Source organism: Scyliorhinus canicula, chromosome 18 (assembly GCF_902713615.1).
Source record: "Scyliorhinus canicula chromosome 18, sScyCan1.1, whole genome shotgun sequence".
NCBI lineage: Eukaryota > Metazoa > Chordata > Chondrichthyes > Carcharhiniformes > Scyliorhinidae > Scyliorhinus > Scyliorhinus canicula.
The window spans coordinates 63,910,009-63,933,529 of record NC_052163.1 but is presented as its reverse complement, the minus strand read 5'-3'; the positions used below and the strand labels follow the sequence as shown (position 1 = coordinate 63,933,529).

Here is a 23,521-nt window from a genome sequence, read left to right as displayed (position 1 = left end):
TGCCCTATTATGTATTTTCTTTTTCTTTTCTTTTATTTTCATGTACTTAATGATCTGTTGAGCTGCTTGCAGAAAAATACTTTTCACTGTATCTCAGTACACGTGACAATAAACAAAATCCAATATACAAAATCCAATTCCCTCAAGTACTGCACTGAAGTGTCAGGCTGGAATTTGTGCTGAAATGTCTGGAGTTGGGTTTGAACACACTGTCAAAACCCACCGCACGGGACATACGGGGTGGGAATGATTGTCTTCCCCGTGAGCCTTGCAGAGTACGAGCTCCCTCGTTAAGGGGCAGGGAACCTCATTCTATGTTGTATATATGTTTGCCCAGTTCGGCACCGATCATTAAGACTCTGTTAGGAACTACCGGGAGCTGTGTACTACGGCTTGTAAATAAACCTACGTTTCTTTGCTACAACTCATTGTGGACTCTCCATGACTTCAAAAAACACGCACCTCCTGTTTTAGAGGTAAGAGTGTTACTATTATATGGAGCTTCACAACAATGGCAGGAGCGCCTTCATGGAACATTTCTTGTCCTTTCACACCACCTAGAATGGTTTACAATTTGCATCCTTCGCTGATCCATTGCTGAATCTTCCATTTCCTCCCTTGACTTCTCTGTCTCCATTTCTGGGGATAGGCTATCAATAAATATGCACTGTAAGCCCACTGACTCCCATAGCTACCTCCACCACACTTCCTCCCCCACGTCCTGGACAAGCATCCATTCTGATGATGCTACCTTCCAAGTCACTATTTCAATATATCCTCCTTTTTCCTCAACCAAAGAATATTCTCCATGTTTGACAGGGCCCTCAAACTGGTGCCCCCATTTCCTGCACAACTGCCCTCACCTCTTTCCCTCCCTTCTGGAACCACACTAGGGTCCCTCTTGCCTTCATCGTCACCCAGCAGCCACCTCATTCAACGGATCATTGTCCAGCACGATGCCACCACCAAACACACCTTCACCTCCCCTCCCCCTTTCAGCATGTCTCTATGACAATCTGATTCAATCCTCAATCACTTCAATACCCACTCCTCTTCCTGCAGGAACTCTCAATGCAAACACCTGTTTCAACACCTACTCTTTTATCTCCTCTCCCCTCGCCAGTTTAGGTTCCAAACACTCCTTCCAGTTATAACAGATTAATGTGTACTTCTTTCAATTTCGCATATTGCATTCACTGCTCAGTGCGGCCTGCTCTGGATTGGAGAGACCAAGCACAGATTGGGTAATCACTTTATAATACACCCCCATTCAAACACGACCCTGAACCTCCAGTTACCAATGATTTTAATTCTCCACCTTGCTCTCATGTTCACCTGCTTGTCCTCAGTCCCTTGTGCTGATCCAAATGAAGCTCAACGCTAGCTCAAGGAACAGCACTGTACCTTTCAATTAGGCATTTTTACAACCTTCTATGCTTTAATGGAGTTCATCAAATTAAGCCCAGAACCTCAGCCCTCATTGCACCTCTCTCTTTTTTTTGAAGGCTTTGGGTTAAACTTGTTTTTCTGCTCTTTTGGCTTTTGGACAGTAGCTACATCACTTTCTCCAGGCACATCCTTTATTCCATTCCCACTCCGTTTGGCCCTGCACCCCCAATCCTTACTCATTTTGTCTTCTGCCCTTTTCCCACCCTCTTCCCATGCCCTCCGGACATTTCACTTGTTTAAAACCTATTGAGCGCGATCCAACGGCCATCTTGCGCCGGAAAAGCAGCTTGCCGCGGCGCAGCGTGGCCATTGAAAGACGGAAGTCCCCGCTCTAGGGATCTATCCGGCTTGCCATGCCTTGCAAGATCCAACGCAATCTCGCGAAACGTTGCGATGTGAATCCCGCCCACAATGGGCGGGATCACTTTTTAGCAAATCTGCATACAAGAGCGAGACAGTAAATCTCACTCCAATGTGAAGAATCCCGAGGTACATGAGGCTTTGGGATTTATCCCCTTCATCTCGGAGACCTCAGGCGAGCGCTGTTCAGTACTGGTCCCCATAAACGGGAACAGCACTCGTGGGGATCTCCCAGGGGATCGGAGGCCCCCAGCTACATGTCCTTCAGGCAGGGTGGTGCACCCTGACAGTGCCACCTGGGTGCCAGCCTTATAGAACAAAGAACATAGAATGATACAGCGCAGTACAGGCCCTTCGGCCCTCGATGTTGCACCGACATGGAAAAAAACTAAAGGCCATCTAACCTACACTATGCCCTTATCATCCATATGCTTATCCAATAAACTTTTAAATGCCCTCAATGTTGGCGAGTTCACTACTGTTGCAGGTAGGGCATTCCACGGCCTCACCACTCTTTGCGTAAAAAACCCACCTCTGACCTCTGTCCTATATCTATTACCCCTCAATTTAAGGCTATGTCCCCTCGTGCTAGCCACCTCCATCCGCGGGAGAAGGCTCTCGCTGTCCACCCTATCTAACCCTCTGATCATTTTGTATGCCTCTATTAAGTCACCTCTTAACCTTCTTCTCTCTAACGAAAACAACCTCAAGTCCATCAGCCTTTCCTCATAAGATTTTCCCTCCATACCAGGCAACATCCTGGTAAATCTCCTCTGCACCCGTTCCAAAGCTTCCACGTCCTTCCTATAATGAGGCGACCAGAACTGTACGCAATACTCCAAATGCGGCCGTACTAGAGTTTTGTACAACTGCAACATGACCTCATGGCTCCGGAACTCAATCCCTCTACCAATAAAGGCCAACACACCATAGGCCTTCTTCACAACCCTATCAACCTGGGTGGCAACTTTCAGGGATCTATGTACATGGACACCGAGATCCCTCTGCTCATCCACACTACCAAGAATTTTACCATTAGCCAAATATTCCGCATTCCTGTTATTCTTTCCAAAGTGAATCACCTCACACTTCTCCACATTAAACTCCATTTGCCACCTCTCAGCCCAGCTCTGCAGCTTATCTATGTCCCTCTGTAACCTGCAACATCCTTCCGCACTGTCTATAACTCCACCGACTTTAGTGTCGTCTGCAAATTTACTCACCCATCCTTCTGCGCCCTCCTCTAGGTCATTTATAAAAATGACAAACAGCAACGGCCCCAGAACAGATCCTTGTGGTACGCCACTCGTAACTGAACTCCATTCTGAACATTTCCCATCAACTACCACTCTCTGTCTTCTTTCAACTAGCCAATTTCTGATCCACATCTCTAAATCACCCTCAATCCCCAGCCTCCGTATTTTCTGCAATAGCCGACCATGGGGAACCTTATCAAACGCTTTACTGAAATCCATATACACCACATCAACTGCTCTACCCTCGTCTACCTGTTCAGTCACCTTCTCAAAGAACTCGATAAGGTTTGTGAGGCATGACATACCCTTCACAAAACCATGCTGACTATCCCTAATCATATTATTCCTATCTAGATGATTATAAATCGTATCTTTTATAATCCTCTCCAAGACCTTACCCACCACAGACGTTAGGCTCACCGGCCTATAGTTACCGGGTTTATCTCTACTCCCCTTCTTAAACAAAGGGACCACATTTGCTATCCTCCAGTCCTCTGGCACTATTCCTGTAGCCAATGATGACCTAAAAATCAAAGCCAAAGGCTCAGCAATCTCTTCCCTGGCTTCCCAGAGAATCCTAGGATAAATCCCATCAGGCCCCGGGGACTTATCTATTTTCACCTTGTCCAGAATTGCCAACACTTCTTCCCTACGCACCTCAATGCCATCTATTCTAATAGCCTGGGTCTCAGCATTCTCCTCCACAATATTATCGTTTTCTTGAGTGAATACTGACGAAAAGTATTCATTTAGTATCTCGCTTATCTCCTCAGCCTCCACACACAACTTCCCACCACTGTCCTTGACTGGCCCTACTCTTACCCTAGTCATTCTTTTATTCCTGACATACCTATAGAAAGCTTTTGGGTTTTCCTTGATCCTACCTGCCAAAGACTTCTCATGTCCCCTCCTTGCTCGTCTCAGCTCTCTCTTTAGATCCTTCCTCGCTTCCTTGTAACTATCAAGCGCCCCAACTGAAACTTCACGCCTCATCTTCACATAGGCCTCCTTCTTCCTCTTAACAAGAGATTCCACTTCTTTGGTAAACCACGGTTCCCTCGCTCGACCCCTTCCTTCCTGCCTGACTGGTACGTACTTATCAAGAACATGCAATAGCTGTTCCTTGAACAAGCTCCACATATCCAGTGTGCCCAACCCTTGCAGCCTACTTCTCCAACCTACACATCCTAAGTCATGTCTAATGGCATCATAATTGCCCTTCCCCCAGCTATAACTCTTGCCCTGCGGGGTATACTTATCCCTTTCCATCACTAACGTAAAGGTCACCGAATTGTGGTCACTGTTTCCAAAGTGTTCACCTACCTCCAGATCTAACACCTGGCCTGGTTCATTACCCAAAACCAAATCCAATGTGGCCTTGCCTCTTGTTGGCCTGTCAACATATTGTGTCAGGAAACCCTCCTGCACACATTGTACAAAGAACGACCCATCTAATGTACTCGAACTATATCTTTTCCAGTCAATATTTGGAAAGTTAAAGTCTCCCATAACAACTACCCTGTTACTTTCGCTCTTTTCCAGAATCATCTTCGCCATCCTTTCCTCTACATCCCTAGAACTATTAGGTGGCCTATAGAAAACTCCCAACAGGGTGACCTCTCCTTTCCTGTTTCTAACCTCAGCCCATACTACCTCGGAAGAAGAGTCCCCATCTAGCATCCTTTCCGCCACCGTAATACTGTCCTTGACTAGCAGCGCCACACCTCCCCCTCTTTTGCCCCCTTCTCTGAGCTTACTAAAACACCTAAACCCCGGAACCTGCAACAACCATTCCTGTCCCTGCTCTATCCATGTCTCTGAAATGGCCACAACATCGAAGTCCCAGGTACCAACCCATGCTGCCAGTTCCCCTACCTTATTTTGTATACTCCTGGCATTGAAGTAGACACACTTCAAACCACCTACCTGAACACTGGCACCCTCCTGCGAAGTCAAATCTGTGCTCCTGAACTCTATACTCTCAATCTCCCGTACCCCAAAACTACAATCCAGGTTCCCATGCCCCTGCTGAATTAGTTTAAACCCCCCCAAAGAGCACTAACAAATCTCCCCCCCCAGGATATTGGTGCCCCTCAGGTTCAGATGTAGACCATCCTGAATATAGAGGTCCCACCTTCCACAGAAAGAGCCCCAGTTATCCAGAAATCTGAATCCCTCCCGCCTGCACCATCCCTGTAGCCACGTGTTTAATTGCTCTCTCTCCCTATTCCTCATCTCACTATCACGTGGCACGGGCAACAACCCAGAGATAACAACTCTGTTTGTTCTCGCTCTGAGCTTCCATCCTTGCTCCCTAAAGGCCTGCCTGACATCCTTGTCCCCTTTCCTACCTATGTCGTTAGTGCCAATGTGGACTACAACTTGGGGCTGCTCCCCCTCCCCCTTAAGGACCCGGAAAACACGATCTGAGACATCACGTACCATTGCACCTGGGAGGCAACATACCAAACGTGAGTCTCGCTCGCTCCCACAAAATCTCCTATCTGTGCCCCTGACTATTGAGTCCCCAATTACTAATGTTCTACTCCTTTCCCCCCTTCCCTTCTGAGCAACAGGGACAGACTCCGTGCCAGAGGCCCGTACCCCATGGCTTACCCCTGGTAAGTCGTCCCCCCCACAAGTATCCAAAATGGTATACTTGTTACTCAGAGGAACGACCGCAGGGGGTGCCTGCACTGACTGCTTCTTCCCAGTCCCTCTTACAGTTACCCATCTATCAGCCAAGGTTCCCAGGTGGCACTGCGAGCTGGCATGGGCACTGCCAGGGTGCCAGGTTGGCACTTTGTGCAGGCGCGATTGGGCTGGGATCGCCCAGCGTGGGTGTTGGGGGGGCTCTGTCAGGTTTGGGGACCCTCTCATATTGCGCTCGAGCTGGGGGGGGGGATTGTTTTGGGGGCCTCGGAGTTCAGGGCACGTTCCCCGTTCAGGCCCCTTCTTCAAGGCAAGTCACGTTGAATAATCATCTGTTTCTTGGGACTGCGACTGCCAGGAAACAAGTGGCTAAACTTGCTCGCTGGGGGATTTTGTTGCCTTTTGGGAGAATCGTGCCCATTAAGTTTTTAACTATTTCCAGCTCTGAGCAAAGGCCATTAACCTGAAACATTAACCCTGTTTAGCCCACCACAGACACTGCCTGACCTGCTGAGTATTTTCAACATTTCCTGTTTTTATTTGGATTTGCAGCTTCCGCTGTATATTCTGCCAGAGTAACTGAGTGTTAATCGGTGTTTGGATAACCGCACATTATTGAGTTGGAGCTGTGTTGTTTTGGGGGTATAATATTAAACGGTACAGAGAACTCTTTTGCATGCCCATTCCATACTCCTTTCTGTGACTTTGATTATCCCTTTCATGAAAAATGTAAGGATGATAAAGTTCGGCTACTCCCTCACCTGGACATTTCCTTCTAAGGCAGCAAGTTTGAAGGGAGTCAGTCCATCTTTGTTTGTGATCATTTCCACTGGATTCCCATTCTCTGGATCGAGAGACAGGATGAAATCGTACATGTGCGCTGTGTAATGCTGCGCCTGGAGTGCTAGGTGATGTAGAACGGTGTTACCTGAAATAGACCAATCAGAGAAAAGAAATGACAAATCATAGAATCATAGAATTTACAATGACAAAGACTGGCATTTATATCGTGCTTTTCATGTTTTCATTACACCTCAAAGAGCTTTATGGAAATACCTGGGAAATGGGGTCACGGCTGTCATGTAGGAAGTGCAGCTGCCAACCTGTTCATGGCAAGATCCCTCAAATAATAAAGTGACAATGGCCAGATCATCTGTTTTCAACAGTGTTCATACAGGATTATTATTGACCAGGAACAAACAGGGGAACTTGCCTGCTCTTTTCCCAACTAATGTCACAGGATCTTTTATGTCCACCTGAGCAAGCAGAACGGGCCTCAGCTTAATGACTCCTCCAAAAGACCACACCTCTAGAAATGCAGCACTTGCTCGGGAATGCTCGGCAAGTGTCAGCCTAGATATTGTGCTCAAGTCTTTGGAATGGGATTTACACCCATGAGCCTCTAACTCAAAGACAAGAATGATACCAACATAGCCACAGTTGACACCTAATAACTCAGTACATTATGAAACTGCGTGCAGGGTTCAATTAAAAAAATTAGCGTTGGGTTTCTAGAAGTGAAGGTGCTGCACCTCCCAATCTACTACAACAGACCAGGCCTTCTCTCGTCTCAGGTTACACCAGAGTGGGATATTATTCTAAGTCGCTCCATCCACAAAATCATCCTGACTGAGAGTAATTTGTGATCTCTGACGAGACCCATAAATTCATCATCTGGATTAATTTCTGTGCACTGCACTTCAGAAAGGATGTATTATCCTCTGAGTGTGTCCGCCCCCAGATACAACAGAATCATATTGCGGCAAAATTGGTTAAATTATGAGGACAGGATACATTGACAAGGCTTGTATTCCTTTGCATTAGGAAGATTAAGGGGTAACCTAATTGAGGTGTTGAGGATGACTAAAGGATCTGGAATTTTCCGGACATTCACCGGTGGTGGAATTCTCTGGTCCGGCTGGCAGTGCACCCCCACCTGCGGGTTTCCTGGTGATGTCAGTGACGTCAATGGGAATTTCCACTGACAGCGGCAGAGGCAGAGAATCCCGCTGCCAACAAACCAGCACGCCACCTCCCGCTGGCAGGAATCAGCACGCCACCTCCCGCTGGCTGAGAGGCCGGGAGAATCCCGCCCCTGATAGTGAAGATAGGCGTAAACTATTTCCTCCGGGAGAAGGGCCCAAAACAAGGGAACACTTTCAAATTAAGGAGGGTGATGGCAAGAAGCACTTCTTCAAACAGGAATCGTGGAAATTTGAAAATCTGAGTTACAGCCTGTGGTCATTGGACAATTTTAAAACTGGGATTGATGGAGTTTGTGAATCACAGAGTCATAGGCCTGAATTTTCCCAATGACAGAGAGCCTACCAGTCTTTAAAAAATGGCCCAATGTGGAAGTCTGGTTCCTGAATACAGCACCTAGCATTTTTACAAGGGACAATGGGAGTGGGTTCCAAATTACCCAACCATGGAGGCAGCTCTTCATATAAAACAGCTGCTTCCTCTTGCCATGTCTGATTTTCACCAGCTCGGAGTGGGAAACAGGATGTGTACAGATTAGACCTCGTAGGAGCTGGTCTAAACTTTGTGGAGTTAGGGTATCCTATTGGAGATGTAGAATATCCTTTTAGATGTGGTCCTTGGGGAAGTCAGTTGCCCTTTGGGAAAGGTAAGCTGCCATTTTGGAGTGGTAAGATTCCTTTTGGGATTGTTAACTATCATATAAATGTGTATAAAAAGTGTATGGACTCAATGAAACTGGAGAGCTCATTGGAACTCTCAAGGGACCTGTCAACAGAGCTGTCAAAAAGAACTGTCAAAAGGACCTGTCAAAAGGACCAGTCTAAAAGAGCTGTCAAAAGAAGCTGTCAAGTTATTTAAAACACCTACGCTTTAAATATGAGGGGGGGGGGGGTACTGTGCAGTATTTTTAAAAATCAGAACTTGCTATTTCACACTGTTGACAAAAGCCTGATGGTTATCATACAGAATAAGCACTGTATGACTGATGTTAAAACATTCCATTATCACAGTGGGGTGTCTCTCAGTTCACAGTTTGATTGACAATTCCAAGTGGTTATAGATTCTTTGGAGTGGGGGCTGTAGAAAAGTGCTGGAAAAACTCAGCAGGTCTGGCAGCATCTATGAAGAGAGAAATAGAATTAAAATTTCAAAGCTAATCTGATTCTAAATCACTTCATTTCTGACCCTTACCAAGGTAATCCTGAGCCTTAATGTCTGCACCATTTTCGATCAGGAACTGGACGATCTCTTTATTCCCAACACAAGCAGCAAAAGACAACACGTGCTCTCCTGAAACAAAGTGACAACAACTGAAAAGAACGAACTGCAGACAAATAAATTGAATCAATGTTAAGGAAGCAGAATGTGTCTGAGCAAGAGAGTATCCTTGACAGTCACCGATACAGCAACAATCAACAGTGGAAGAAGGACAGTTGTTCCATCAATTCCATCTTGCACTCCAACTGTCCCGCCTACATTTTGAACTCCACAAAGCAGTTTGTGTTTTTTGGCACGTGTGTGTTTCTGGTTGGGACAGCATTTATTTCCCATCCCTGAGGACATTTAAGAGTCAAACACATTGCTGTAGGTTAGAAGTCACATGTAGGCCATACCAGGTAAGGATGGCAAATTTCCTTCCCTAAAGCTCATGAGTTAACCAGATGGGGTTTTATGACAATTGACAATGGTTTTGTGGTCATCATTAGACTTTTAATTTCAGATTTTTATTTAATTCAAGCTTTATTTAATTTAAATTTCACTATCTGCCCAGGTGGGATTTGAATCCCGGTCCCCAAGCATTACCCTGGGTTCTGGATTACTAGTCCAGTGACAATACCACTACGCCACTGTCTCCTCAAATTGCCTGTTAACAATATAGAGAAATTTAACATAGATGAGCTGGTCTCACAATAAATGAAATTTGCTGAATCATCAAGAGTCATATAATCCCTACAGTGCAGAAGGAGGCCACTCTCCAGGCCAACTCCTCATCAGTCAAGGGGCAATTTAGCATGACCAGTCCACCTAACCTGCATATATTTGGACTTTGGGAGGAAACCGGAGCACCCGTAGGAAACACACACCGACACAGGGAGAACATAGAAACTCCACACAGTCACTCAAGGTCAGAATTGAACCTGGTTCCCTAGCATTGTGAGACAGCAGTGCTAACCACTGTGCCACCCACCTGAAAAGTGAGAAAATGTCTATTCACATGACTAGAAATATTTGAATCCTGCTGCATGTCAAAAATAGGTTGGGAGAGTTGCAAGTCAAAGGCGTAATCTTCAGTTTTGTTGAGTAGCTTTCTCTGATTCTTGACTATTACCCAGTTATGTTCCTTACAGGAAGAGCAGACTTTCACACATATCTTCTGGAGTTACAAGCAAAACATCCCAGAGATCAGACTTAAGAACTTTATGTAAGTGATTCATGAAACGGTTGAGTGATTTTCATGTCGAACAATTGATACTTGCAGCTTCTGTCTACCATTACTCCCACATTACACACACCCACTGACCACTATTCCCCAGAATGCCTTGTTATATCACATTTCCTGCCATGACTGATTGTTCTCATACCTTATCGAGAGTTGCATGAAACCCATCAAGTGGTTTCTCTGTTTAGATTCCTACTGCTTCCCATTCCATCTGAGACTGCACACCTCCAACTGTTACCTGAGCTCCAGGCATCCATACCTTTCCCTAAAGCATCACTAATGCTCTGAGGGATATTTTCTTTATCCCACCTATCTGTGGCTTTACCATTAATACATCTAATGTCTTATGAAAGAATACTGCAGGTGTAGTAATCCACGGGAGGCAGGAGTTCCGTCACCACACCAATATTTATTTACAATAACGATATTACAGGAGCAGCTACAAACAGTGCTGCTAGCAGTCCAGTCAACTTAAGACTGCTCATAAAGCATACACAGGTAATTATATGGGCCCCCTCAATGAGCTATCATTGAGGGAGCTCATACTCCAATTGGCCAACCAATAAAGCCAATTGGAGTTCATTACACCCCCCCCAAGGTCCGAGAAATTCCTGCCAGCTGGCATTCCTCTGAGCTTCTTCCTGCTCCTCATGTCTGGGTCTGTCACCTCTGTGTAGTCCGCCGGGTCGTTCTCCGAAGTGGGCAGGGTGTACCTTATAGGTGCCCGTCTTTTCCTTGACGACCTCCTTGGAAGTTGTTCTTCCTCCTCCTCGGGGAGAGGTGTCGCGGCGGCCTCGTCGAGTGTGTCCATCTCCGACTCTGATGACTTGATGACGGGGTCTGGAGAAATTGCTCGGGGCTGGGGTGTGGGTATCCTTTCCGTCTGGGCTATCCCAGCTTGAGCCGGTCCTGCTTCGCCTGCCTCCAGGTGTGGTTCCACTGCCCTTATTTGGTCTAGGTGTGTCTTCAGCACCTTACCTCCTATTGAAACCTCATAGGATATGGGCCCTGTTTGGGACTCTACCGTGCCTTTGACCCACGATGGTCCATTCCCATAATTCTTGACCCAAACCGGTGCCCCCACCTGGAAATGTCTCTGCTGCCGACTATTATCATGCCCCCTGCGTTGGGCCTCCTGTTGTTTCTCCACTTTCCCCGTTAAATTTGGGAAAAGGAGACTCAGCCTCGTTCGCAGCCGCCTTCCCATTAAGAGTTCAGCTGGCGGTATGCCCATTGTGAATGCGGTGTGGTCCTGTAATCAAACAGCCAGCGAGAGAGCTTTGTGTCTATTGACGCTGCCGGCTGCTTCTTAAGTCCCGCTTTAAGTGTCTGGACCGCTCTCTCTGCCAGGCCGTTGGTCGCTGGATGGTAAGGGGCCGTTTGGATGTGACGGACTCCGTTTTCCTTCAGGAATTTTCCAAATTTCCCACTTGTGAATGCCGTTCCGTTGTCCGACACCAATACCTCCGGCAGTCCATGTGTTGCAAACGAGGCCCTGAGCTTTTCAATTGTCGATGCTGTGCTTGCCGTGCTTACCCGGTGGACGTCCAACCATTTGGAGTGGGCGTCCACTATCACCAAAAACATTGAGCCCATGAAAGGGCCGGCGTGGTCAATATGCAGGCGGGTCCACGGTCTGCCTGGCCATTCCCACGGGTGCAATGGCGCCGCTGGTGGCACTCTTTGCCCCTGTTGGCACTCCTGGCACCGATGTACCAAGGCTGCTATGTCTGTGTCCAAACCTGGCCACCAAACGTAGCTTCGAGCTAGCATCTTCATTTTAGACACCCCTGGGTGTCCGTGATGTAATTCAGTTAAGATTGCCTGACGGCCCTGAGCTGGGACGATTACCCGGGCTCCCCATAGTAGGATACCGTCTTCTACGGTTATTTGGTCCCTTCTGCTCCAGTATGGGTGCATCTGGGGCTCCACTGGTCTTTCCAGTTCCCCTGTTAGCAATAAATGCTTCATCTTGGCTAAAACTGGGTCTTTTTGCGTCAACAACCGAATATGTTGTGCGTCTACTGGTAGGGTGTCCAAAAAATTTAGAGTCATTACTGTCTCCTCTACTTTTGGTATTTGCGACGGAGTGTCCGGGAGGGGAAGTCTGCTCAAAGCATCTGCATGTGCTACTCGTGTTCCCGGTCTGTGCTCCAGAACGTATCTATATGCCGCCAGTAGCAACGCCCAGCGTTGGATTCTAGCTGAGGCAATCGGGGGTATTGACTTATCTTCTTTTAATAACCCTAATAACGGCTTATGGTCTGTCACTATGGTGAATTTATGCCCGTACAGATACCAGTGAAATTTTTTTACTGCGAATATCATAAGACCATAAGACCATAAGACATAGGAGCGGAAGTAAGGCCATTCGGCCCATCGAGTCCACTCCACCATTCAATCATGGTTGATTTCAACTCCATTTACCCGCGCTCTCCCCATAGCCCTTAATTCCTCGAGAAATCAAGAATTTATCAATTTCTGTCTTAAAGACACTCAATGTCCCGGCCTCCACCGCCCTCTGTGGCAATGAATTCCACAGACCTACCACTCTCTGGCTGAAGAAATTTCTCCTCATCTCTGTTCTAAAGTGACTCCCTTTTATTCTAAGGCTGTGCCCCCGCGTCCTAGTCTCCCCTGCTAATGGAAACAACTTCCCTACGTCCATCCTATCCAAGCCATTCATTATCTTGTAAGTTTCTATTAGATCTCCCCTCAACCTCCTAAACTCCAATGACTATAATCCCACGATCCTCAGACGTTCATCGTATGTTAAGCCTACCATTCCTGGGATCATCCGTGTGAATCTCCGCTGGACCCGCTCCAGTGCCAGTATGTCCTTCCTGAGGTGTGGGGCCCAAAATTGCTCACAGTATTCTAAATGGGGCCTAACTAGTGCTTTATAAAGCCTCAGAAGTACATCCCTGCTTTTATATTCCAAGCCTCTTGAGATAAATATCACCGCCAGTCCTTCCTTCTCGATTTGGGCGTACTTCCTCTCAGCCATCGCCAAGGTCCTCGAAGCATAGGCTATTGGCCGTTCTTCCCCATTCCTTCCTCTATGGGCTAAGACGGCTCCTACCCCGTAGGGGGATGCATCACAAGTGACCACCAACTCCTTCCTTGGGTCATAATGTTCTAGGACATTTTCGGATGACAACTGTTCCTTAATGTCCCTAAATGCTCGGTTTTGGCGGGTGGACCATTTCCATTCTTGCCCCTTTTTTAGTAGCTGGTGGAGGGGTTTGAGGATGGATGCCTTATTTTCTATAAATTTTCCATAATAGGTTACCAATCCTAGAAATGATCGTAACTCCTGGACCGTGGTGGGAGCTGGGGCTTCTTTTATTGCCCTTACTCGGTCTTCTAATGGATGTAAGCCTGACCCGTCTACTTTATATCCCAGGTACGTCACTTGTGGGGCCAGAAAAACACATTTTTCCCTTTTTAGCCGTACGCCTGCCTTTGCGAAACGCCTGAGCACTTCCTCCAGGTTCCTTAAGCGTTCCCTGTTTGTCCTACCCGTGATTAAGACATCGTCCAAATAAATCGGCACCTGCGGTAGTCCCTGCAGAATATTTTCCATCGTACGCTGGAATATAGCGCAGGCTGATGACACTCCAAAAGGTAGACTAGTATAACGAAAAAGGCCCTTCAGGGTGTTAATCGTAGCGAACTTCTGGGAGCCCTTGTCCAGTTTTAACTGCAGGTAGGCGTGGTTCATGTCTAGTTTCGTGAACAAAAGCCCACCTGCCAATTTGGCATATAGGTAGTCTATTTTCGGGATTGGGTATTTGTCCAGCAGTGCGTATTTGTTTACTGTCTGTTTGAAATCTCCATAGAGACGTATCGAGCCGTCTGGCTTCAAAATTGGTACCACCGGCGCTGCCCATTCCGAAAATTGTACTGGCCTGATAATGCCGTCGCGCCGTAACCTTTCTATTTCGTCATCTACTTTCTTCCTTAATGCAAAAGGTACCGGCCTGGCCTTACAAAATTTCGGAAGGGCTTCTGGGTCCACGTGCAAAGTTGCTTTGGTGCCTATGATTTCCCCTAAACCTTCCTGGAAGATCTCCGGGTATTTTTGGGGTACTCCACTCAACTGCCCGCTTCCACTCTGGAAAATTTTCATCCAATCTAATTTTAGGTCTTTCAGCCAGTTCCGTCCAATTAAGCTCGGTCCGGAGCCCTCTACTATCGTCAACGGTAATCTGAGCAATTGTTTCTCATATTCCACAGGTACATGAGTCGTGCCTAGAACTTCCAGGGGTTCCAGGTAGGTTTTAAGTTTTGTCGATGTTTTTGTTAGGGTTAGTGGCTGGAGTCCATCTTTGATTTTTCTAAATGCTGCCACTCGCATTACTGATACGGCCGCACCCGTGTCTATTTCCATTATTGTCGGCCGCCCGTTTACCCGTGGGGTAATCTTAATGGGTTCTGCTTTCTTCGTTGCAATACTATATAATTGTTCCCCTTCGGAGGAGGATGGGGCGTCTAGGTTGTGTACTTCCCTGCATCCCCACCTGCTATTCCTCTTTTGCCACCTCCTTCTAGGGTTTCTGTCGTTGTTACCCCACTCTGTCTGGTGCCAGAAACGGTCCTTCTCTGATGGGGGAGCTTCAGCCGGTACTTCCCTCTGTCTCCAGTTAGTCCTGGCCGACTTGGGGGCAGTTCTGGGGTTTTCCTTTTTCCCTCTATTCCTCAGGTTTTTCCTGAGGGCGGCTATCTGGTAGCAGGACCCGTTGTGGTAGTCCCTCTCACAGGTATCTACCTCCATTGGCGTGCCCTGTAGTTCCTGCGCCCCACTTGCTGCCTTTTCAAGGACAGTGCGAGCTGTAACGCCTGCCTGCAGTCTAGCTCTGTTTCCGCCAACAGGCGTTTCTGTATTGTGAGGTCGTTTATACCACACACTAACCGGTCCCGAAGCATTTCATTTAGCGTCGGGCCGAACTCACATTTTTCCGCCAGCCTTCTCAGGCGGGTCAAGAAATTCGTGACTGACTCCCTGTCTTCCCGCTTCGCTGTGTAGAATCTGTACCTACGCAAAATGAGGGGTGGTTTTGGGTCGTAGTGCTCTTTCACCAATTCCGTTACTTCTTGGAAAGTTTTTGTGTCCGGCGCATCGGGATAAGTCAGACTATGTATAATGGCGAAAGCGGAGGGTCCACATGCCGACAGCAGGATAAGCCGTCTCTTTTCGTCCGTCAGTATATCATTTGCCCGGAAGAAGTACTGGGACCAGTCCTCAATAGCCGGGTAGAATGCCTCTAACCTCCCAAAAAACGGCATTTTTAAAATGGCAAGGCTTACCCTCCGAGTGGGTTAGCTGGTCTCCGCAAAATTCGTAGTTTACCTCATCGCCACTGTGGTAATCCACGGGAGGCAGGAGTTCCGTCACCACACCAATATTTATTTACAATAACGATATTACAGGAGCAGCTACAAACAGTGCTGCTAGCAGTCCAGTCAACTTAAGACTGGCTCACAAAGCCTACACAGGTGATTATATGGGTCCCCTCAATGAGCTATCATTGAGGGAGCTCATACTCCAATTGGCCAACCAATAAAGCCAATTGGAGTTCATTACAGCAGGCAAGGCTTCCAACATTTGGAGTAAAGGTAAACATGAGAAGCAATAGATAGGATTATGGTATCAGGAATTTTAGTTAGGAGGAAAGGTTAAGGAAGTTGGATGTTTTTCTGTGGAAAAGCTTTCAAGGTTATAAGGGAGACTGACTAAATTGACCTTTGAAATGAAAGCACAACATGTCAAAATTTAGAAATTTATGGGCTGGAATTCTCCAGCCATTGCAATTCACCTTTCCTGCCGGCGGTGTACCCCCGTCTACAGGTTCCCGGTGTCGTGGGGCAGCTTCAATGGGAAATCCCACTGACAAGCAGCAGGCGTAGAGAATCCCAGCACGTCCTTTAGGGAAAGAAATCTGCCAGCCTTACCTGGTCTCGCCTACATGTGACTCCAGACCCACAGCACTGTGGTTGACTTTTAAATGCCCTCTGAAATGGTCGAGCAAGCCACTCAGTTGTGTCAATCAGCACACATTGTTTCGACCAAATAGCCTATTTCTCCATTATATATTGTCTTGGTCCAGAATGGTTTAGCCTGCACAGATTGGCTGGTTCCATGTCTTATTCGATCCAATCCCAGGTCTCAAATTTGTCTATTCTGCTCAGAACAATGTTTGTCTTTCTTGAATTAGTTTACAGTGTTAAATCTCTGACAGCAATGACTTCTGCTAGTTTATTTGGTCTGGCCACAGCACAATGGAATAGTTACTGTCTCTCTCTCTTCCTGCTTCAAGGAATGTCATGGAGATTTATGAATAAGGCAGAAATTGAAATAATTACATTTATATATTTGTGGTGCAATGAATTGTCAATCGTGGGAAACAATTTGGGTACTGTGGTTTTGACAGGGAGAAAAACAGAGACAAGGGGACAAAGTCATGAAATTAAGTTGAAACCAATTATAAATCCCTAGAGAATTTCCCCAGAAGATCAAAATGGTGTTTAAAAATGGGATAAGTACTTGGTAAATTAGGATGTTAGGGACATGGAGAAATGTCGGGGCAGGGATAGAATTAGGACCATGAAGGCCAGGCTCACAAAATGGTGGAATAAACCAGCTGGTGAACTCTTGTTCTTCCATTCCCATGGAGGACCTGACACAAATGGAAGAGTTGAGGTTGAGGCGCAGTCAAAAACCATTGAAGATATCTAGCTGGGTTACGAAAAGATGGGGTAGGATTTTAGAAGCAAATTATAATGAATTCTTACCATAATAAATTAAGTTATGTTCACATCTCCTGAAGAAGATCCCGGTTGCACGTGGTGATGCCAAATCGGCTCCACGGTTTATCAGTTCCTTAATCAAATCAAAATTATCGTTTGCCACAGCAATGTGCAGGGCTGTTTGACCTATGGAACAAAATGATATGTGGTCAATTCTGGTCCATCTGCAGCATTCTCCTGCCCCATCCCCCCCCCCCCCCCCCCATTCCCCACTCATTGGCCATCCTCCCTTTCCCCACGCATTGGCCATCCTCCAATTCCCCACGCATTGGCCATCCTCCTTTTCCCCACTCATTGGCCATCCTCCCTTTCCCCACTCATTGGCCATCCTCCCTTTCCCCACTCATTGGCCATCCTCCCTTTCACCACTCACTACCCATTCCCCCATTCCCCACTCACTACCCATTCCCCCATTCCCCACTCACTGCCCATTCCCCCATTCCCCATTCACTGACCATCCCCCATTCCCCCCACTCCTCACTCACCACCCATCCCCCCACTCCTCACTCACCACCCATCCCCCCATTCTTCACTCATGTCCCACCCTCTCATTCTTCACTCACTGTCCTTTCTCCACTCGCTACTTATCCTCCCCATTTCCCACTCACGGCCCATCCCCCCACTCCTCACTCATTTCCCATCCTCCATTCCTCACACACTACCCATCTCTCATTTCTTAATGATTACTCAATACTGCACGTCAATCCACTATGTCAACCAGCTCTTTGATCCTTACCTATCCACGTATTTCGATCCCACCCATCCCAACTCAACCCCATCCCAATATCGGTTACCGAGAAGTAAATAAAGACTACCTTTATACAGCTCAGAGGTGGCTGGTACATTGATGAGATCTGGCACTTGTTCAAGGAGCACGGCTGCAACCTCATAACTACCGTACAATGCTGCTATGTGCAATGCTGTCTCACCCATCACTCCTATCAGGTAATAAAGCAGCCACAATTACACAAAGCCTTGAGGTTTACATGAAGCTAGTGTTGCCAACTCTCCAGGGGTGTCCTGGAGTCTTTGGGAATTAAAGATCAATCTCTTGGATACTGTAGCAAGTTAGAAATCAATGGTGGCACTGAAACAATTTTCTCTTAATTTTATTTGAACGCTTTTGTATTTTAGTTGTTGAAATACTGGAGAGGGGGCAACAGGCTGTTTGGCTGGACGAGGGGTTGAGTTCGGCAGTCGTGTGAAGAAACCCCTTGAACATTGTCCAAACAGAGTTGGCAATCCTGCCTCAAACATTGATCATTCCACGGTGCTGCATCACAGTCAGTGCGTCACTCTCAACCCCTACATCAATTGTGGTTATCAGTCATTCACCAAAAGTGTGCAATGAGTATGAAGCTATAGCTAATGAGGCTTAGCAAGCATCATGATGGTCCTCAAGGTCATTTGATTACAATAAATCAGAATGAATCACTTGAAATATTAGCAGTGATGCGCAAACCTCTGCTCCAGTGAAAGGTCAGCAGTTCACCACTACACAACAACAACCTGCATTTATATAGTTTCTTTTAAGGTGCATTTAAAAAGTGGTTTTTAGCTCAGTTGGCTGGACAGCTGACTTGTGATGCAGAATGAGGCCAACAGCGTGGTTTCATTTCCCGTACCAGTTGACGTGATTCGTAAAGACCCCGCCTCCTCAACCTCATCCCTCGCCGAAGGTGTGGTGATCCTCAGGTTAAATAACCACCAATCAGCTCTCCTCCTCAAAGGGGAAGGCAGCCTATGGTCACCTGGGACTATAGAAACTTTACTTTCACATACTTTACTTTTACTTGAAGGTGGTAAAATGTGCTTCAAAGGAGCTTTATCAAACCAAGAAAAATAACATTGGAGGAGACATTAGAGCAGGTGGTCAAAAAGCTTGTTCAAAGCAGTAGATTTTAAGGAGTGCCTTAAGGGAGAAGATAGAGGTAGGGGATGGACAGGTTTAGGGAGAGAGATAGAGAATGGAAAGGTTAAGGGAGGGAATTGAAAAGCTGAAGAATTGAGGACACAGCCAGCAATGTGACCAACTCTGCGACCTGAACTCTTGATTAATGACAGGAGTCTTATTGGTAATTCTTCAAATCCCTAACCCTTGGCTTGTTACTGGCTTTTCTGAATGAGAGTGTTAAAATATCATGTTAGATATATTGTTGCCTCTGAATGCTCTTGTGGGATTATACAAAGATTGGTACTCTTTACCTATTAAGAGAGGGAGAGAGGTAGAATAGCCTGAGAAGGCTGAGGGGTGATCTGACAGAGGTCTTTCAAATTATGAAAGGTTTCGCTAGAGTATATACAGAGGACAGAATTTTCAATGGACCGGGGAGGTAGATCTGATGGTGGGGTCAGAGGGGAAGGGGGTGGGGGTGGGGGCTCTGATAATGGGAGGGAACTGGGAACTCTCATCAGACTCTACAGCATGTTATCCTTCTTTAAGAGGTGGGATAATTGTTTACCTGACTAGGTAGCCCATTATACTATTTGAGGGTTTAATTAAGAGCATAAACCCAATGCTCTCTGGATGTTCCAGCTATTTTACAACTTACCCATCCAGCTATGAGACTGATGGTGAATAGGTGGCAGCTTCCCAGTGGCAGTCTGGTATCCTTTGGAGTCAGACCTTACGTTCAATGGGGAAGAGACTGCATTTATAAACAGTCTAAACCCTGGCGATGCCCGTTACTATGGAGGGCATTTCCCTTCTTGTCTACCTGCCCCAACTGTTTGGGCCCTCGTTATACCTTCCATTTGTAACAGGCAGGGCCGGCTCAAGGCACCGGCAACTCGGGCAGTCGCCCAGGGCGCCATGTGCTAGGGGGCGCCAGAGACTCGGGTCCCGCGCATGCGCAGCTGGGCCGGTGCCAACCAGCGCATGCGCGGTGGCCGCCCTCCCCAGGGCGGCCCCCCCCGCCCTCGGTCCGCCCCCCCGCCCTCGGTCCGCCCCCCCGCTCCGTCCGCTCCCCCCGCCCCCCCCCTCAGTCCGCCCCCACCCCTCGGTCCCCCCCGGCCCCCCCACCCCTTCGGGTCCGCCCCCCCGCCCCCCCCCCCCCCCTCGGGTCCGCCCCCCCCCCCCCCGGGTCCGCCCCCCTCTCGGCCCCGCCCCCTCAGCCCCGCCCCCCTCGCCCCCCCCCCCCCCCCCAAGGGTGCCGAAGTTCAGCTTGCCCGGGGCGCCAGCAACCCTAGGGCCGGCGATAACAGGCACCCTCATGCTTCCTGAGCGTCTTCAGCAGAGCCCACCTCTGACAGCGGGGCTGCGAGTCGTTCAGCGCTGGATGGCCTCCTATTGCCCCTCCAAACTTGGGAGTTGCCTTCTGTCCTTAATTGGACAGGGCTACCAAATGCGGCCTCATAATTGGCTACTTTCTCTAAAATTACCTTTGGGGTCCCACTGCCAGCATTCCTGGGTTCCCAACCCGAATTTCATCCTGACGGTGAAATCAGGATCAGGTGACAAATTTCCTACCCAGAGAGAATGTCGTCTTGTGGGGAAGAGCTAAAGTAGAGGTCATCAAAATAAGATAGGTCACCAAGAAATCAAATAAGAAATTCAGAAGAAAGTTCTTTATCCAGAGAGTGGTGGGAATGTGGAATTTAGGTAAATAGTTTTGATGCATTTAAGAGGAAATGAGGAAAGCAAACGAGAGAGAAAGGAATAGAGGATTGTGTTGATAGAGCTAAACGAGGAAAAATGGTAAGAAGTTCAAATGAAGCAGAAACTCCAGCATGGACTGATGGGGCCGAATGGTCTGTTTCTGTGTTGTTTATCATGTGTATCAGTCTTAGAACAAAATGAAAACATCAACCCATTCATTCCTTTTCTCAAAATAAAATGCAGCCTCTCACCTTTTTTAAATGGATCTACGGAGGGAGACTCGAGGAGCTTCCTGATGGCATTAACATCATTTGCTCTTGCAGCTACGAGCAGAGGCGTTTCCATGATTCTGTCGGGAGAGAATCCGAAAGATCAAAATGAGGGCATTGATGGCACAGCTGAAGAAGTCAAACAGTGAAGATATTGATTGTCACATCGATCTGGATGAGGCTAACTCGACTGGAGGCCATAACATCCTCCAGTCTTGTCATCGGGCTGGTGAATAATCCTCCCATTGGCTCAAAGAATCCTACAGCCTTTCCTTGCCCTTTGATAAAGCTATCCAATTAGTTCCACTTCCCTGCTCTTTCCCTTTGCCCGAATATTTATCTAATTCACTTTTGAAACTGGCTTCTGGATCTGCACTTTCAGGAGGAGGAGCAAAGTCTAAATCCTAACAATTTGCTGTATAAAATAAGTTTCCTCATCTCCTCCTGGTTCTTTGGTAGATACATCAAAACGTTTCATTCCTGAAATTCTGAGAATTGGCCCAGCGGGTCACGTACTGAGAAAGCTACAACTCACTGAACTATATTTAATCTAATCTCAAGTCTTTGAAGGTTGATTGTGTCTAATTTGCAGTTTGAGGATAGTGTGAATCATGTATGATCAGTGAAAAGTACAGTATCTTCATCAAAACCCAATGTCATGATAAGTGGCCATTGATTTTTTTTAAATAAATGTAGAGTACCCAATTCATTTTTCCCAATTAAGGGCCAATTTAGCCTGGCCAATCCACCTACCCTGCACATCTTTGGGTTGTGGGGGGCGAAACCCATGCAGACACAAGGAGAATGTACAAATTCCACACGGACAATGACCCAGAGACGGGATCGAACCTGGGACCTCGGTGCCGTGAGGCAACAGTGCAAACAACTGTGCAGCCGTGCTGCCCTACGTGGCCATTGTTACAGATGAAAAGTGATTGTAAATCAATCCTACAGGTAGAGAACCAAGTAAACACACTGCTTAAAGTGTTGCCAGACATGTGCTGTGTTAGCTGATCTGAACTGGGCTTTTGTCGAAGGTCAAGTGTAGGATCAAACCTGAGATCAACGGCTGGATTCTCCGGTCCCCCAGCATCGTGTTTCTCGGTGGCGCGCAGTTCGCTGGTGGCGAGAGTCTCTACTCCCGCCGCTTGTCAATGGGATTTCCCATTGAAGTCACCCCACACCGCTGGGAAACCTACAGACGGGGATAGCTGTTGGAGGGAACAGAGAATGCCAACAGCAGGATGATTCAGGCCCAGGTGCAATGCCTGTTGTTGTCAGCTTGGATCTAGAAATTCTCTCTCGCGGGGTCCATGAATTGGATTCACTTTGGAGCAAACAATGAGATGGACTAAGGGCTTGCCCTGTCCACTCTGTGCATTGGCTTTGTAACTCTGAGAAAGGTATTTTAAAAATGTTAAAAATCTGAACAGGGCAGTAAGAGGGGCACTATGATCACTGTATCAGCCGTCAGGCTAGAGAGATAGCAGCATAAACAAACTGATTGACAGTAAACATTGTAGAGACAGACAGACACAGAGAGACAGGGATAGATAGTAAATCAAAACATTGGTAGAAATAAAATTGTATTTTTGGTTGGCGAGAAAGAGATACATGTGTAAAACAGGATCATCAGTAATTAGATACACAGAATTTCACAGTAACTTCATTGCCTACTTGTGACAATAATAAGATTATTATTATTAAAGAGACAGACACAGACAAACATATAAAGACAAGACGCACAGAACAAAGATACAATAAATATAGTTGGTCAATTGATAGGAAAGATGGATAAATTAGTACAGTGGGTAGAAACAGCTAGAAACAGATAGGTGCCAAATCTGTGTTGTTTGAAAGGCCGAAGTTAACTGCAAAGTGCAGTGCAGCACTTTCCAAATGTTCTGCGATTGCCACCCACCCCCCATCTCTCCAGCCCACCCCAGCACACGCAGCTCACAGATAGGATAAAAGGATGCAGCAGATTTGCTCCAAATTGTGATTTAGATCCGAAGGAAATAAATCTCGGTCTGTGTCAATGTATTTATTCCAACCTCTTGTTTGCAATATATATATATTTTTTAAAATACCGGTTATGAACTACACAAGATACATTAAGGACATTTTAAAAGATTTTCACAACCTCCGGACACCCCAAACTGCTTTACAGACAACAAAGTAATTTTGAAATGTCGCCGTCGTTCTAATGTAGGCAACATGGCAGCTAATCTGTGCACAGCAAAACCCCCCCAAAATAACCAGACTTTATTTTAATGGTGTTAGCTGAGGCATAGGGCCCCCAAGCTGATTTTCAAATTATCATTTAGTTGGCATTTATACCGTACCCTTCTCTCCCTCAGGGCAAAGTGGTTTGCGGAAGAAGAAAGGCACCCCTGAGGATCCCTGTTGAGAATTCAGGTCTCCATTGGGCAGATCAGAGTCCCACAATGTGATCAAACAGACACTCATCACATACAAGCTCAGGCAGCAAGTGCTGTGAGGGGATTGAACAATCGTGCAGGCACCACAGATTATCCTCACTCACTCACTCACTCACTCAGTGCCATGCCCCTCTTCCAGCAGGTATCCTCGGTACCAATTGGCCGGGCAGATTGATAGACTTTCTTTCCTCTCTGAACCCAGGGTAATCCCCCAGTTGCCTCCTCAATGGAGTAGCCTTTATTCGTACAGGCATCAGGCACTC

At 47.0% G+C, this 23,521-nt stretch overlaps 1 protein-coding gene across 4 annotated transcripts in view; it reads right to left on the bottom strand.

Annotated features, from left to right (window-relative positions):
* The window catches only part of LOC119953628 (transient receptor potential cation channel subfamily V member 6-like), a 117,193-nt gene that overhangs the window by 55,887 nt on the left and 37,785 nt on the right, over positions 1 to 23,521 (bottom strand). For 2 of the 4 annotated variants that reach the window (XM_038778088.1, XM_038778085.1), the window contains exons 2-6: positions 20,800 to 20,897; positions 17,766 to 17,888; positions 16,936 to 17,076; positions 8,892 to 8,990; positions 6,479 to 6,645 (exon numbers count right to left, since the gene is read on the bottom strand). In XM_038778088.1, coding sequence (XP_038634016.1) covers positions 6,479 to 6,645; positions 8,892 to 8,990; positions 16,936 to 17,076; positions 17,766 to 17,888; positions 20,800 to 20,893 — 624 coding nt within the window. In that variant the 5' untranslated portion in view covers positions 20,894 to 20,897. Of the gene's footprint in view, positions 1 to 6,478; positions 6,646 to 8,891; positions 8,991 to 16,935; positions 17,077 to 17,765; positions 17,889 to 20,799; positions 20,898 to 23,162; positions 23,227 to 23,370; positions 23,400 to 23,521 lie in introns of those variants that run through there. The other 2 variants (XM_038778086.1, XM_038778087.1) reach the window with 2 other exon arrangements.